At 39.1% G+C, this 15,896-nt stretch overlaps 1 protein-coding gene across 1 annotated transcript in view; it reads right to left on the bottom strand.

Moving 5' to 3' along the window:
- Positions 1-12,891, bottom strand: part of LOC306870633 (multiple epidermal growth factor-like domains protein 9) — a 66,932-nt gene extending 54,041 nt beyond the window's left edge. The window contains exon 1 of the mRNA XM_079418021.1: positions 12,235-12,891. Coding sequence (XP_079274147.1) covers positions 12,235-12,736 — 502 coding nt within the window. The 5' untranslated portion in view covers positions 12,737-12,891. The remainder of the gene's footprint in view (positions 1-12,234) is intronic.
- Positions 12,892-15,896: the final 3,005 nt, after the last annotated feature.

The raw sequence follows: 15,896 nt of genomic DNA, 5'->3' as shown, positions 1-15,896 counted from the left end.
TGCTACTGAGAAAACACTGAAATACAGCAGCTTGATGAATACAGCCTGTGCTTGGCTACTGCCTTCAAGCACTGTTTCAAGGAATGTTTTGTAGGATTTAGAGAGGACTTGAGCCTGGCCCGTCCTGTTATCAGCTCTCGCAGTACAAGCTGTTCTCTCCTGTGAACGTCAACACCTCCGTAAACAGTTTTTTGTTATAAAAACAGTCTGCTCAGTAACTCAAAAGCCTCCAGCATCTACAGCAGCAGTAACCTTACACATCTAATACGATCAGCAATATTACAGAGGTCACCGAGAGGCTGTCAGCAGAATTATTTGCTCCCAGATGTCAAAAACAGAGCAGAACAAAGAAGCCTCATTATTAAAGCACCATTCTTCTGACTGTGCTGTAATATTAGTGTGCTGTGTAGCAACCCCGGAGCTTATCTGAAGAGAAATTATATATCACATACATGCAGTGTATCTGTGTTTTTTTCTGGGTAAAAAGGGAGCAGGTTCTTTCTTTCAAGAACCACATTTTGATGGGTTGAAATAACACTGCACATCATAAGGGAGCACATCTGGTGGGTACTAAATTCAGAAAACACTCATTTTCTTCTGGCTGTTTAACATACTGCATGCATAAATCCAGAGGGGGTCATTCTTGCAGAAGGTCATTGTTTTACAGTGACCTCCCATCGGACCTGTGAGTGTGAACACGTGAAAAAACATATACACATGTGCACTGATGCAGTGAGAGAAATGGAGCGCGGTGATATATTTAGCAGAAGCTCTCAGCATGTACAGTTCCCATAGCTGACTGGGGGCAATCTGATCTGAATCAGAGGTGACCTTGCTGAAGATCAGATTACACAATAGGAGAGCTCTGCCAGACAAAGTCAAAAAGAAAACATTTTACTCGTCTCTTAATGGAACAATTACAAGCATCCATCTTATCTGTCTTGTATCGTCTTACAAGATTCACTCCTAGCCTACTTCCCACAGTCCCGTGAGAGCAGGCATCATTTAATAGAAATACAGATACACTACCGGTCAAAAGTTTGAGGTTAGTGTTTTTTTTTTTTTTACTAATGCAAGGATGCATTAAGCACACATTAAATTAATCAAAAATGACAGTTACAACTTTTACATTGTTACAAAAGATGTTTATTTCCAATAAATACTGTTCTTTTGAAATTACCATTCATCAAAAGAATAATCTGGGAAAAATTCATCAGCACAACTGTGTTTAACATTAATAAGAAGAAATGAGCACCAAATCAGCAAAATAGAATGATTTCTGAAGGATCATGTGAAACTGACGACTGGAGTAATGGCTGCTGAAAATTCAGCTTTGCCATCACAGAAATACAGTAAATTGTATTTTAAAATATATATTTGTATTGTAATAACATATAACAATATTTATAATGTTAATTTTTTACTATACTTTTAATCAAATATTTACAGATTTGGTGAGCATAACAGACACCTTTTAAAAAACTCCTTTTGAACGGTAGTGTGATGGTCTATATTGGAAGAGCCTGTCTGCTTTACACAATCATAAACATGCTGAGACAAGACTTTAAGTGTTTGTGGTAGGACATTGACAAGGTGATCCTCCCTTATTGAATGTCCATTGAAAATTCAGGAAATGAAGTCAGCTCAAGACACCTGACAATGAGGTATTGGCTTTCTTTACACAAACATGTAAAGGTCACAGCTTTGTTATGGTTGAATAAGGATTAAAGTTTTCGTTTACTGTCTACATATCTTACACGGCTGGGAGCAATGACCTAAACTTACCTTTGAGACCTTCTTGGAAATTCCTGCTCCAAATACTGAGTAGATTTAAATATCTGCACGAGGGTCTCACTGTGGCAATATGGCTACAAATTAGGGGTGGGCGATATGGGAAAAATATCATATCACGATTTTTTTTTAGAAATATCACGATTCACGATTTTATCACGATTCTTTGTCATGTTGGTTTTACAAGTTGTCTGAGCATTACAGCCAAACTAGAAAGACAAAGCCTTTCAAGGTAACAAAAAACTAAAAAAAAGACATGGCAGATATTTAGGCCAAAGTGGGCGAAGATAAAAATCTTTGTCATCATTCTATCTTTCTTATTAAAAAATAAGAACAAAGATACACATTACAAATACACATAATATACAAATAAAACAAACAGTGCTTTATTTTCAGATACAATAGGTGTATTTAGCAGAGCATTCAATGAAATTGAATGAACAAATATAAAAATAAAACACTAGATAGACTGATTCCTAAAGCAACTGTTTTAAAGATTTTCAGTCAAGAAGAGAGAGTGATTTTTCTCTTTGCGTTTTGTTGTTTTGTTAAATGAATAGTTCCCCCAAAAATAAATATTCTGTCATCTGTCTGTCAATTCTGTCATAATGTTTTATTTTTATACCATCATTTACTCAAAAGTTGTTTTAAACCTGAATGAGTTTCTTTCTTCTGCTGAACATAAATGCTATTTTGAAGAAGGTGGAAAACCAAACAGTCGCTGGTCCTCAGTGACTTACATAGGATTTTTCTTTCCTGCTATCAAAGTCAATGTAGACCAGCAACTGTTTGGTTACCCTCATTCTTCAAAATATCTTATTTTGGGTTCAGCACAAGAAATTAATAGTGGTTGTGAGTGAGTAAATAATGACAGAAATTAAATTTTAGGGTGAAGTATCCCTTTAATGACAGTCGACAGCACGTTTAGTGTCCTGTCCCTTTAAGAGCTGCACGCATCTAATATACAGGCACACATCAGTTTCTCTCTTAACTATTTACTTTCATTTTAGAGATAACCAACTGAGTCTGTATGTAAACCTTGCGTGTTTTGACAGTATTAGCGCAAAAAATAAGTTAGTTGAGTAATCAGGCGCTGTTAAACAGGCTTTTTAGTGCGCGTGCTTCAGGTGTATGCGCTCAGAAAAAGCGCACGTCAGACCAGCGCGCGAATGAAACATTTAACCAGCAAGGCTTGTGTGCAAATAATGTACTTTTGCGATCGTGAATAAGTGCAGTGTCCTGTCTGCGTAACTCTTCTGCTGTATGTCGTGTTGTACAGTATATAGGCACGAAGGCGCCAGAACTGTATTTGACAATGTGTGCTGTAGCACGATACTACGATATTTCTTCAAAAGCAGATCGTGGAGACATTTTTATCGTCCACGATCAAAAATCGTCATATCGCACACCCCTACTACAAATCAAGTTACCATTTTTAACACCTTAATAGCAGACTGCAGGACTCATCTTAATCGATGAGCTGAAAAAGAAATGGTGAATGAAGCTATCAGCGGTGCTAATTCACAACTAACGGCAGAAAAAAAAAGAAAAAAAAGAAAGCCATTCTCTAAAAAAAATAACAAATGTACATATTTGAACTATTGTTCATGAACCTATGGTTCATTCACCATAGGTCATGTGCCTATGGTGACATTTCTGCAAACTGTTTTTATGTTGTTTCCTGCACATTCATGACATTTAAAAGTGAACTGTCCAGTGATGGAGCTAAAGACATTCAGTTTTATCTGAAACCGAGGGCCCTGAATCTGGGAATGTTTTGTTATGTTGAGTATTGGACGCATCACAGAGGGAGGGGAGAGGCAGGTGGGAACTGCACCAAGCAAAAAGTTTGTGGTTGACAAGGGTAGTGGGGACCATAAACAGGAAACAGAGGGTGGGAAGGGATGGATGGGACCCTGACTGGTTGCTCCCTTAGGTACAGGGACTGGCCTCACTGATCTGGGCTTCCAACTGGGTTTGGTAACAGTGACAGATACAGGGACTATGACAGAATTGGCAGGGGAGCTGTACATCCTAGAATCAGGTTCTGAGACAGGTCTTGGAATATCCTTGTGAATAACAGGATCAGACTTAATCTCCTCAGGGGCTGAAGCCGACAATGGGCTGGGCACTGGGGCTGCAGCCGACATTGGAACAGACTCAGGGAATGGAGCCAACACTGGAGCAGAGTCAGAGGATGGAGCCAACACCAGGACTGCTCTCTCAGGAGGGGGCTCAGCGACTGCTCTCTCTGGAGCGGACTCAGGGGCTAGAGCGGACACTGGGACTGCTCTCTCTGGAGCAGGCTCGGGAACAACCTCCTCTATAGCAGACTCAGGAACTACTTTCACTGGAACGGATTCGGGAACAGCTCTCTCTGGAGCGGGATTTGGGACCACCCTCTCTGGAGCGGGCTCTGGGACAGTTATTTCTGCAGTGGGCTCGGGGACCACACTAACTGGAGCAAAATTCAAAACAACCTCCTCCATAGCGGACTCGGGGAGCTCCTGGACTGGGGCGGACTCAGGGGGCTCCTCTTCGGGAATTTCATACTTGGTGACCATAGTAAGGGTGGCGAGAATCTCCCTTGTGGACTTGATTAAGTTGGCAAAAGATTCAGAGAAGGCCTCAGCTGCCGTGACAACGGACTGCCTATGAATGGCCTCCATGGCTGAGACTGGGAGAGTGGGATGCTCGGAGATGGCCTTCGTGGCCATAATGGGCTGAATGTGAGCCACTGGAATGGCCTTCGTGGCCAACACAGTGAGAGTGGGCTGTTCATGAATGGCCTCTGTGGACACAACTTGACTAAAACAAACATCTGTTGACTTCACATGACTAGCAGGAACATTCTTTGACTTGACATGACTAGCAGGAATGGCATCCGTGGATGCAACTGGGAAAACAGGCTGCTTGGAACTGGCCTCCGTGGCCGGAACAGGCAAAATGAAAGCCTCTGCATCGACCTTCGTGGCCATGACAGGAGAAGCAGCCAGCTTGGGAAGAGCTTTTGTGGACATGACATGACTGACAAGAACATTCTTAGACTTGAAATGACTGGCGGGAACACATTCAGTGGACAAGACCGGATTCAAAAACATGGCTTCAGTGGATCTAATAGGAAGGGCATTAGACTGCACTGCACAGGCCGTTCTCTTCCTCTACCGACAGATAGAAACTGCATAGTTAACCGCCTCTGTAGTATCTGTAACTAACTCGGCCAACACAGGCGGAGAGGTAGTGATCTTGGTGGTCTCAGTAGAGACAGAAACTGGCCCAGTGGAATGTGACAAGTCGGGAAAAGACCTTATAGACTGAGGGACAACATTAGACTTGATTAATTCTTGAAAAACAGAAGTGCACTCAGTTGACTCTGGGAAGACAGAGGTTGACTTGATAGACTCAGAGGTGTCTGGTGCAAACTTCATTGAGTGATAACGGTAGTGAAGGTGACTGATTCAGGGATGACATAAGTTGACTCTGGCTTAGAATTGACTGGAACTGACTGGATAGCTGCCAATTTGGCCATCTTGGAAATGACTGGGGCAGGATTGACTGGCTCTGAAATGACTGGAATGGGTCTGACTGACTCTGGAGTGACTGGATCAGGCTTAACTGGGTCAAGATAGACTGGATCAGGCTTGCCTGGCTCTGGAGTGACTGGAACGGGCGTGCCTGGCTCTGGAGTGACTGGAACGGGCGTGCCTGATTCAGGAGTGACTGGAGCAGGCTTGATTGGCTTTGGAGTGACTGGAACGGGCTTAACTGTAATAGAAAGGTCAGCAATGCTCTTGACTATCTCTGGGAAAGCTGAGGATGATTCAACAGACTCTGATATAACTGGGACTGACTTGTATGTCTGAGAGATGACATCAGTTGACTTGACTGGCTCAGGGGAAACCTGAGCGATCTCAGTAGACTCAGGGGTGACTGGGAAGGTGTCAGAGTCATAAATGAATGCAGCAGACTGGAGAGCCCTCTTCCTTCTTGTCCTTCGCTTCTGAGTAGGAGTCAGAAGAGAATTTTGGTCTTGACTTGACAAGAAAAGTGGGGCGGAGTGGTGGCTGCATGCTGGCCTAGGAGGTGGAGGAGGCACTGGATGCGATGACCAAGATACCTGGAGAAATCCCAGAAATTCAAAATCGTGAGATTCTCCATCTCCTACTTAGGCACACGATCATCCAAGCAGGCATTGAAAATATCTTTGAGGGTGGTATCATCGTAATCAAGCCCCCTTGACATCATCCAGAAAAACTGGGTAAATGCACCTATATCCCAGCCCTGTTGGCGAAGGTTAGTCAGACCTAGGGCTGGGTATCGAGTTCGATACTTTTTAGGCACCGACCGAATTGCCTCGATACTACCGAGTATCGAAAAACGTCTTGTCATTCGGTACCAAATTTCGATACCTAAGGAGTTAATCTCATCACCGTCAGTGAGCCAATAATCCTGCAGCACTAGGTGTGTTTGACTAGAAGCGGCGCGGCGCTGATAGATCAGTGTTTGACATCCGCAAAAGCGTTTCGAAAGCGCACGGAGCAGTCCACTCTTTAAATCGCGCTGTTTGTTTATTATACACAGACTGAAGCGCGTGTGACACTCGCGGTCATTTCAGCATCTGCCGCCTCTCTAAATGAGGACATAAACACATGAACAATATCTCCAGACCTGCTCTGAGAGTTACTTCATGAGCATTTTACCGTTTGATTCGAGTAAAACTAGCGTCATATCATATACACACATACTGTAAAGGTATTACAGACAACCCATCAATAAAAGTTCGGTTTAACTTGGAAGACTGCTGCAGAAATATATTAATATTGTTCAGCAGACAGCACTGCTAATACTAGGCTATTATTAAAATTAAAACTTTTTTTTTTTTTTTAGTAATGATCACACAACAGTGATTCCATGTTTTAATTTTAATAGTAACCCCCCTTTTGCCAAAATAAATAAACTTTGATTTTCAATAATTTAAAGAGAAATTAAATTAATGTTTTATGTCTTCATTTGAAAACCAGATACAGAACACAGAATTTCTGAGGAAAAATAAAACATTTCATAAGGCTATTTTAAGAATAAATTTAAATAAACTAAGTTGTTATTATGCATTCAAATAATTAGACATACTACACCAGAATTTAATAACAATAAAATATATGGTGAAAGAAAATAAAACACCCACTTATGAAAGTGGATGAAGATTTAAAATTTCTTGAAGTCTTTAACAACCTAGAAATGATGATTCTGTCTGAGCTATGTGTTTTAAAATGAACACACACTAATGTAAACGTAGCCTAACAGATGTGTAAACTGAAAACTATTTGAACTTTATTAAAATTATTTATTTATTTATTGTGTTGGATATATTTTGTTCCTTTTGTGCAGTGGCTCAGGAGATGAGGCTTTGAGTCTGTATACATGTCAACAAGCTAAAAAAAATAGTTTTTTGAGATAATGTAATCTTATTAAAACTGATTTCATAAAACTGGTATCGAAAAAAGTATCGTTCAGGAACCGGTATCGAACTCAAGGTATCGGTATCGGTATCGATATCGAAAATTTTTGAACGATACCCAGCCCTAGTCAGACCTCGACGGCGAGCCAGTTTCTCCCTAACATTAGCAGGTGACAGGATCTTGATACTCATTCTGCTGAGTCCAGTGATGACCTGCTCGTTCTGTCAGGGATCTCAAATGCTCAAAAGGACTCAAATGCAGAGAGAGTGTTAACAGATTTATTGACAAACTTGTAGACAGGGCAAGAGAAGGAGAGGAGGGGAGCACACTCAGTCTAAATGATAGGCAGGGGAACATGCCGACAGGCAGGCTAGGGTGAATGGCTACAGCGTCCAGTCCTGGATGGCAGACCAGCAGAGAAAAAAAAAAAGTAGACAGCAACAAATTTTGTCATCAGATGCATAGTTTCCAAAAAAAGTGAACCCTTGTTTGTGATATGCAGGGATGTCCCACATAATCGCAACATGTTTGGGCAAATTCCCGTGATCAGATTCAGTAGCTTTGGCGTTGTTACATAAGAAATTTATGGGACACTTACATAACGGTAATGAGCGTATGGGCCTGTGGGACGACATACTGACCCTCAGGATGAACAGCATGGTGTTATGGGTGATGGGGCCACTGTCACCCTGCATTGCCACCCACATGCCAGATTGTGTGGCACCACCGAGAGTGTGAGAGCTCTGACTTCATCTCACAGAGAGAAGAAGAATACATGAACATGTAATACGGTCGCATGTTCAGTGAGAAAGCTAATCTGCTAAAAATAAAAATGGTTATGGTTATCGCATGGTTATCAGATAAAAACCGCATGACTATTTTCATAAGAATTGTTAGTGATTAGAAATGACATACAAGTATAAACCTGTCCTAAAATTCATTTTCTGAGGAAGTGGATTATCTAGATGCATGGGTGTGGTATCAGTTCAGTCACAAAGACATGGACACATTGTGAAAGCTCTGTAAACACACACAGATTTAAGCATGTGCTGATATTCTTGCTCCTGCTCTTTGTTCCGTGCTCAGTCCACAAACTGCCACTCTTCATTTTCATCAGAGCAGAGTGCAGGCGAGCAGAGTGCGAGATGGAGATAAACAGCTAAGCAATATCTATATGTGCACTTTTAGATATTCAGCTGATTGGTAGTAGCAAGGAAATGGATTATAATGCATGAACGAATAAATATGTACAGTACACAGAAATGCACCATGTTGGATGGTTAGGGATACATATTTTATATAAGGGCAGATATTATATGCAGAGCAGATAAATTCAGCTATAACAATGACAAGCTCAATGCCTGGCCTAATACCGTAGACATAATAAACTTCAGAGTTCGCATACTATTTGCATATAAAAGGAATAGCACAGGGATGTAATATTAGGATATTTAGTTACAACATGATTTGTGTTTTAGCAATGACAAACCAAACACAGACTCATGCTGTATGCCTGCTATGCCAGTACATTATAAATTCATTATGGATTTGACTTTCAAATTGAGGGAGAAGATATTGATAGCTTGACTATCAAACACAGGCAGAAGGGCAGTTATCTGTGTATTACAGCTCTAGAACTCTAGAGAGTTTCTAATCAGCTAGAAAAATAAATCTGTGCAGTCTAGAAGTGTCTTCTAAGCACAAAAGAACTGGATTTATGGTGTTTGTAGACCCAGAGCTCTATTAAGAATGGGAGTCTAAGAGCAATAGCAGTGCAGTGCTTTTATAAAACTCCTAGATGGGAATTCACAAATAAGGTGCAAATCAATATGTTCTACAGAGCACATTAAAAAAAAAAACTAAAAAAACTAAATGAATAGCTCTTAAAGCTCATTTGCATATTCAGAGAAAAGTAGCTTTAGTCCCTACTACAATCACCATAACTGTACCACTGCAATTCATTTAATTTGGATAGTATTAGTTTGGCATATGAGACATCAAACAAATTATTTGAAGTTTAATGTCAACAGTCAAACCCAAGTAAAACACACAGGACTATGTTCCATTTAGAGCATGATGTAGAGGCTTTCAATGTTTAACTGTTTCAATGTATAACTCAGACCACAGAAACAATTTTGTCTTGCAAATGCAGCACATATCGAACTTACTACAGCATGTCTTACAAAAATCTAGTCTGCAACTGGACAGTAAGGGATAGTAACACATAGGTGAAAACTTTAAAAGTCTATAATCTGTGTATGGTAGCAATCAGTTTGAGCTCATGTTACTTCAAACCCGTTCATGAAACTGCTGAGCAAGGACAGCGCGGTAGCTGAAAAACAGCCATTGGATGAGCCTGTGTGTCCAGCAGTGCTGGGAATTTATGAAATGACTTTCATTGTCCTTGTCTGAATTGTGCTTTTAATAAGCCACATACTGCTCACGTGTAGAGTACAATATGACATTACACATTACAGGAGTCACTGAAATTGGGACAGGGCAAATGAAAAATTCTGACTGGAAAAATACTAGCTCATGTTCTTGTTTTATCTAATGGTTAATTCTGCCCTTGTAAACAAGCGTAAATGCAGGTGTCAATTTTATAAGTGTTATTTAACCTTCAAAACTGCTTGTAAACTGTAAGCTTCTTGTAAATTGTTAATTATCTTTAATAGGGTGGTTGACATTCAACAATAAAAAGGTCTGAAATGAATGAAAAATCTTTGAGAAAAAAAAACATTACTGTATGTTCTGTGCATACTACTGTCAACTAAGTGAAGTAGACTATACGATAATAGCTTTTCAGATATTGTATTAACCCCACTTGTCACATATTTCTAGGCTAAGTTCAAACTGTCTCTGAGCTAAGCTAACAACTGTAGTTATGCAATTTAATGCCAACTTTTCTTGTGAGCTTAATTTCTGCACAACATAATGTGTCTATATTGTCTATAAGATGCTCATTGAATACAGAAACACGTGATTTCACTTCAATCTGATTTCTTTTTAATTGTTTGTCTATTATGCCATTCTAGAGATAGACCTACAGAGCAAAGAAGAAAATATAAAAGAGAGAACTGAAATGAGACAATTACCAGTGTGTCCAACAGCTATAATACTGCATCAGTGCGTTTAAAAGAATGATTAATGATCACTATGCTTTGTAGGAAGGAACACAATAAATAATATAAAAATAAATACAATTCAACATCTATAATAATAAAAAGTCTGTTCTGTGGGATGATTCACATTGTTAAAGTAACTTAAGTTAAGGTGTGCGCTCTGATTCTTGCTTCTGCAATAACTTGTGTAGGTGTTATTTCTGGGTCTAAAATCATTTAGTGACAGAATGAGGTGAATGTTTTAAGGGCTCCTCAAACTACTGCTAATATTAAACATGCACAAACTGTTGATCAAAAAGAGCAGCTGCCAGAACAAAATCCCAAGGATGTTCTTATGCAATCATCACAACAAAACATTTACTCAACATCACAATGACTTGAAAGAGCATCCTGAATATTCCGCACATGATTTTAGGTTAAGCTTTCTAATAAGATGTTATCCGAGTCAAAGACAAGAGCTCCCAGAAATTATGGTGTCATAGATGTCTGGGGAAACAAGGGCACTGAACTTTCCTCACTGGAAACAAAAGTCAAACACCAGCTATTTTTGCAGTCAACATCTGAAATGTTCTCTTCACTCATAAAATATATAATCACGACAGATGTTCCAAGGCAAAAAAAAAGAAAAGAAAACATGAATAAAGCAACAAAGGTCTTAAAATATGATGACGCTGATTTTCTCTTCATATCTATATTAAGCTGCTGAATCAGTGGGTTTAATGTGACATATCTGCTTTTCTGCAGAAGCAATTTAAGACCTGCAGTAAACAGCAATCCAGAAACAAATCCCAAACACACACAGAACCAGTCACCTTTGGGCTACGACATAGAATGAGATGGTTTTTATTTACTGTAATCCCAAACACCTGTCTCCCTGCAGTACAGTCTCTTCCAATGAACTCCAGCGGGGCTGCAGATCACATACAGTCTTAACTGAACCTTTGATTATACCCCCATATGGCTGCCTCACTTTTCTTTTAACTGCATTTCATTCCACTGCTGTCACTGAATATGTCCAAGTTCTGAGGAAGAGAATTTTAATGGTACCAAAAAAGAGAAATTTCACACCCTTTTTCCAAGAAAGAAACTGTCAAGATGAAAGATTATGAATCAGACAGATTAATGTGTCATTCTATTAAACAGATAAAACAGACATAAAGGTGACTGAAATTATACTAGATATGACCTTAATGAAAATTAATCGTTCTTATTCTCTAAGCCAGTTTGGCATCATGTAACTCAAGATAAATGAGTAGAGGGTTTAAGATTTATGATTGTTTTCCTCTTTTGGCAGTCAGTTGGTAATTAATCACATTAAAGCAATTAAGAAGGTTGTCTCTGCACAACTGGCCTGATCTCGAATGTCCTTCAGATACACAGCTGTACTGAGGAACTGAGGTTTGTGGAAAGGATTTATCTGTCAATTCATTTTTATGACACAGCTAATCAAATTATCAGCACTACCACAAGACCTACAAAGTGAAGTGAAACAAAGGAGTGTACTGAAAAACAGTACTGGTTTGTTTTAAAACTGATCTTCTGGAAGCAGTGAACAGCTACATATTGTGAATGCTTTTTTCAGTCTGAATCTGCAGTCAGTGACCTAGAGAATACATAGAAGAAACTCTCTCTGTATACTGTAATGAAGATAAAATAACAAATGCAGCACATGAGAACCGCTTGTGCAGGTGTAAACCTCTTGCAATCCCTCAAAATTCAAGGATGCACTATAGGTGCCCTACTTTTTTGGTATCTGGTGAAGGAACACAGTCCAATTTGAACAAACATTTGGAAAACATGCATTTTTTAATTTGCACACTGCATCACATCATGTCACTGAGAAGAATGAGAAGTGAACCTACCTCTCTCAGTGGTCACGACAGGAGGCTCTGAGGTGCTTTTCACTGTCCATGAACTGTTGGCAGTATCCAGTGCAGGTGATGTTGGGTTTTTTGTGCCACTTAATGGAGAGGAAGAAGTAGGTTTTACCGTAATGTTTAGGGTTGTGGTAAATGTGGAGTTTTCTTTGACTTTATTGCGTTTGGAGGTTGGGTCCATTGTTTTGGTCAGAGGCGCAACCGTGGTGGGCAGCCAGAAGGGCTGTAGTTGGTTAGTTTTTCCAGTGGTCTTGAAGTCCCTGGATGTGATGGTAAATGTGGGGGTGAAAGGTGAAAACCTGGAGTCCCTGTCGTCTTCCTGTAAGTGGTTTGGGATGGTGGTCGCCTCCAACGTCTCATCCAACACAGCACGCGGGAGTCTCGCGCCTGGAGACGCGTTCTCATAGTTCAATAAACCAGCTGTGTGTCCAAACAACAATAACTCCAAAACTGAGAACAGTAACATAGTGTAACGCATACACGTCATTTTGTTCTTTAGCTCCCCATGTGAAACGTTTCGACTGTATCCTTCAGTACTAACTATACAGATGTTTTTCTTACTACCAAATCCGTGTTTCTGCCAATTGTCTCCACTTGTCCACTCGCGCCGTGAAACTGCACGGTTTCACTCCAGCGGGACTGACAGCTGTAAACCCCGCCCACTACGACCACGCCTCCGTCCAATCAAAGCGCAGGCTACATGAAGATTGGCGTATCACTGAACCAATCATACGACTGCGAGGAGGAGCCTTAAAACTGACAACTCTATGATCCATCTATTATGAAAAGTGACAAAGAAAGAAAACAGGTAAGACGAAATTAAATAGGTCTGCGTGATAATACCAAGATAAGAGGCTAGGCAGTGCTAGCAGTGATAATCAAATATTGACTGAATGAAATTGAAACAAAGAAACAAAACAAAAAAAAAAAAAAAGCTTTAAGAAAGCTATCAAATCAGCAGGGCTCATTCTACCTGTACGTAACTCATGTATTAACTATGGTTAATGTCACATTATGAAAAAAAGTACATAATTTAATGGCGGTAAAATTAATGGATTCAATGTTAATGGAAAATTTGATGGAGAAACTCCATTCGCCTGAAGCAGGTTTTACAAAGACGAGAAAGACGTCGTGCTTGTGCTGTCCTCTAGTGGTGACGCACTATTAGTAAAGAACACGCCACGACTGTGCTGCTCTGAGCAAAATTCATTTGATTGGTATTTATATCATGAATATGTTTTACATAGTTTAATTTCATGTGAGATGGGTGCCCTTAGTAAAACTACTCAAGTTCAATTTAGGGATCGTGTCAAAACAGGACAAGCAGAGAAAAAAACTATTTTATTAGTAACAGAATAGCAAAGACAACTTCATTTCATAGCACTAACAGCTGCAATACTTTGCATGTGTGCATAAGAAGAATATATGCTTCTAGGTGTTATATCTAAGCCAGTATTTGGAATCTCAATGAAACAGATTTAAAAACATGTGAGCAGAAACACAGAAAGAACTGCTTTGAAAGAACTAAAAGAAATAACTACTTTACATGTGAGAGGAAACCTGCTATATGGATGCAGACAAACTCATGAAGACAGTCATTCAGAAATGCTGTGCTACCATTCTTTATAACTAAGAGTAACAAAGACAAAATGTCATACGTTAAATGTTAAGTTTATAATATGCATAGTTGATCGATAATTTAGGGTCTTATGTGCTATATAGACTGATTTACAACACGTGAATTCAATTATCCCGAAATAAATAAAAGTGAAATGAGTGCCTGGTGAAGAGAGTATATTTTATAGTTATATATAGACATTGTTCACTACTGGGTTTGTGCACTTGGATGGGTTAAATGCAGAGCACAAATTCCGAGTATGAGTCACCATACTTGGCCACACACCACTTCCCCCTTTCCCCCCCAGAGCTGCTCATGGTGCACCTCGGTGTCGGACAAACAAAAGAAGTGAGGAATATGTTTAGCATTTAACAGCAGTGGTCACGGTGATGATGAGGTGAGCACCAGCGATCGCGGCTGCACCTCTCGTTCCTCATGCCTGCTCCGTGTGTCTGCTGGGCGCAGTGGCGCCTCCAGGATTTTTTTATAGGGTGGCCGAAAGTGGCCAGTATAAAATGTTGGGGTGGCACAATACAAAAAAAAATGTTGCATGCCTAAATCTAATGGCAGACAATAATTTTTGGTGTTAACATTCATTCTGGGAGCTTATAAAGTTATAGGCTTCAAAATTTCAGTAGGCTATTACTATTTTCTGTATAGAGCAAAATAGAAAAAGGTCACTCTGCAATTTACTGCCTTCCTCTTCATTTCGATTATTTATCATAAACCCTACATTTGTGTGGAAATATGCTGTCAGTGCTTAATTGACATATTTTCTGTTTCTGTTGTCAGACATAAATTAATAAAATACTACCCATCTGTCTGGGTAACAAAAACTGTTCTACATGTGACTTTAAGAGCCAAAGATAGTGCATTAAATGTTGCCCAGTTCTGCAATAATTTACGCTTACTTTTCTTTTTAGGAGCACGGTCAAAAATTTAGGAGCACATTCTAATCAATAATTAAAAATATTGATAAAAAATTAAATTTCCCATTACGAGGTGATATTTGACTCAAAGTGATTTACAGGGAATTTTGTTTTTACCTTTGTAATGGCAAAGTATTAAAAGTATATCATCTTTTATTCATCAGTTCAAAAATTTCTAAGCTTTTTAACATTTCTAATTAAAACAACAGAATAAAAAGTAGAATAAGAATAAGTTATCAATCAAATGAAATCAGTATTTAAGAAATACATTTGTACTACAGAGGTGGCACAGAAGAACACACAAGTGGCTTGTAGGTGTATTTCCAGACATTTAATGAGGCTGAGAGTGCAATTAAATTTATAAATTCATGTTGAGGTTAATGTTTTAAATATAAAATTTTGAATATAGAAATATTAAATGATTTAAATAAGAGGAAATATACTTTAAAAATTAAACTAAAACTGCCAGCAGGTGGCGGCAAGTCACTGATTTTATCACTGAATGATTCATTTATTTGATTCGTTTGAACGGCTGATTCATTCAGGAACGAAGTATGTGACTGTCTTTATGAATCATTGACACTAGATGCGTTTAAAAACGCAGCTCATTCATAAACGAAACACTGCTGTGTTTGAATGGAGATGCGCAGCGACTCAGCTGTTAATTTGTCGAAACTATTTTCGTTGACGAAATAGAGCAAAATAAGGCAATATTGTTGTAGTCAGACAATATAAGTCACTTAAATTAATATTAACTAATTATAATAATATTAATATTAATCAATCACATCTGCAAACTCCCTTAATAATAATAGAGAAATTTGATATTCAACCCCTAAATAAAGAAATTTCACATCACTGCAGGCATTTTTGGAGCTCTCTGGACAGTTCAAAGGCTGGTTCGATGCCTGATGGTGGTCCATATAATTGTATAAAGCAATTGGAACTGAGGTGCTTCATAAATTTATAAGAACAATCCTGTGAAACTCTGCATTTGAACATACAGTACAAATGAACCCATACTGTGCTGGGTTTTATCTTTAGCAGTCATTCAGGAAGGCAGTGACCAAAGAGTGCTGATAGAGAGACAGAGAGAGAGA

Source organism: Barbus barbus (genome assembly GCF_936440315.1).
Source record: "Barbus barbus genome assembly, chromosome: 6".
Classification (NCBI taxonomy): domain Eukaryota; kingdom Metazoa; phylum Chordata; class Actinopteri; order Cypriniformes; family Cyprinidae; genus Barbus; species Barbus barbus.
This window is presented reverse-complemented; position numbering and strand designations above follow the sequence as displayed.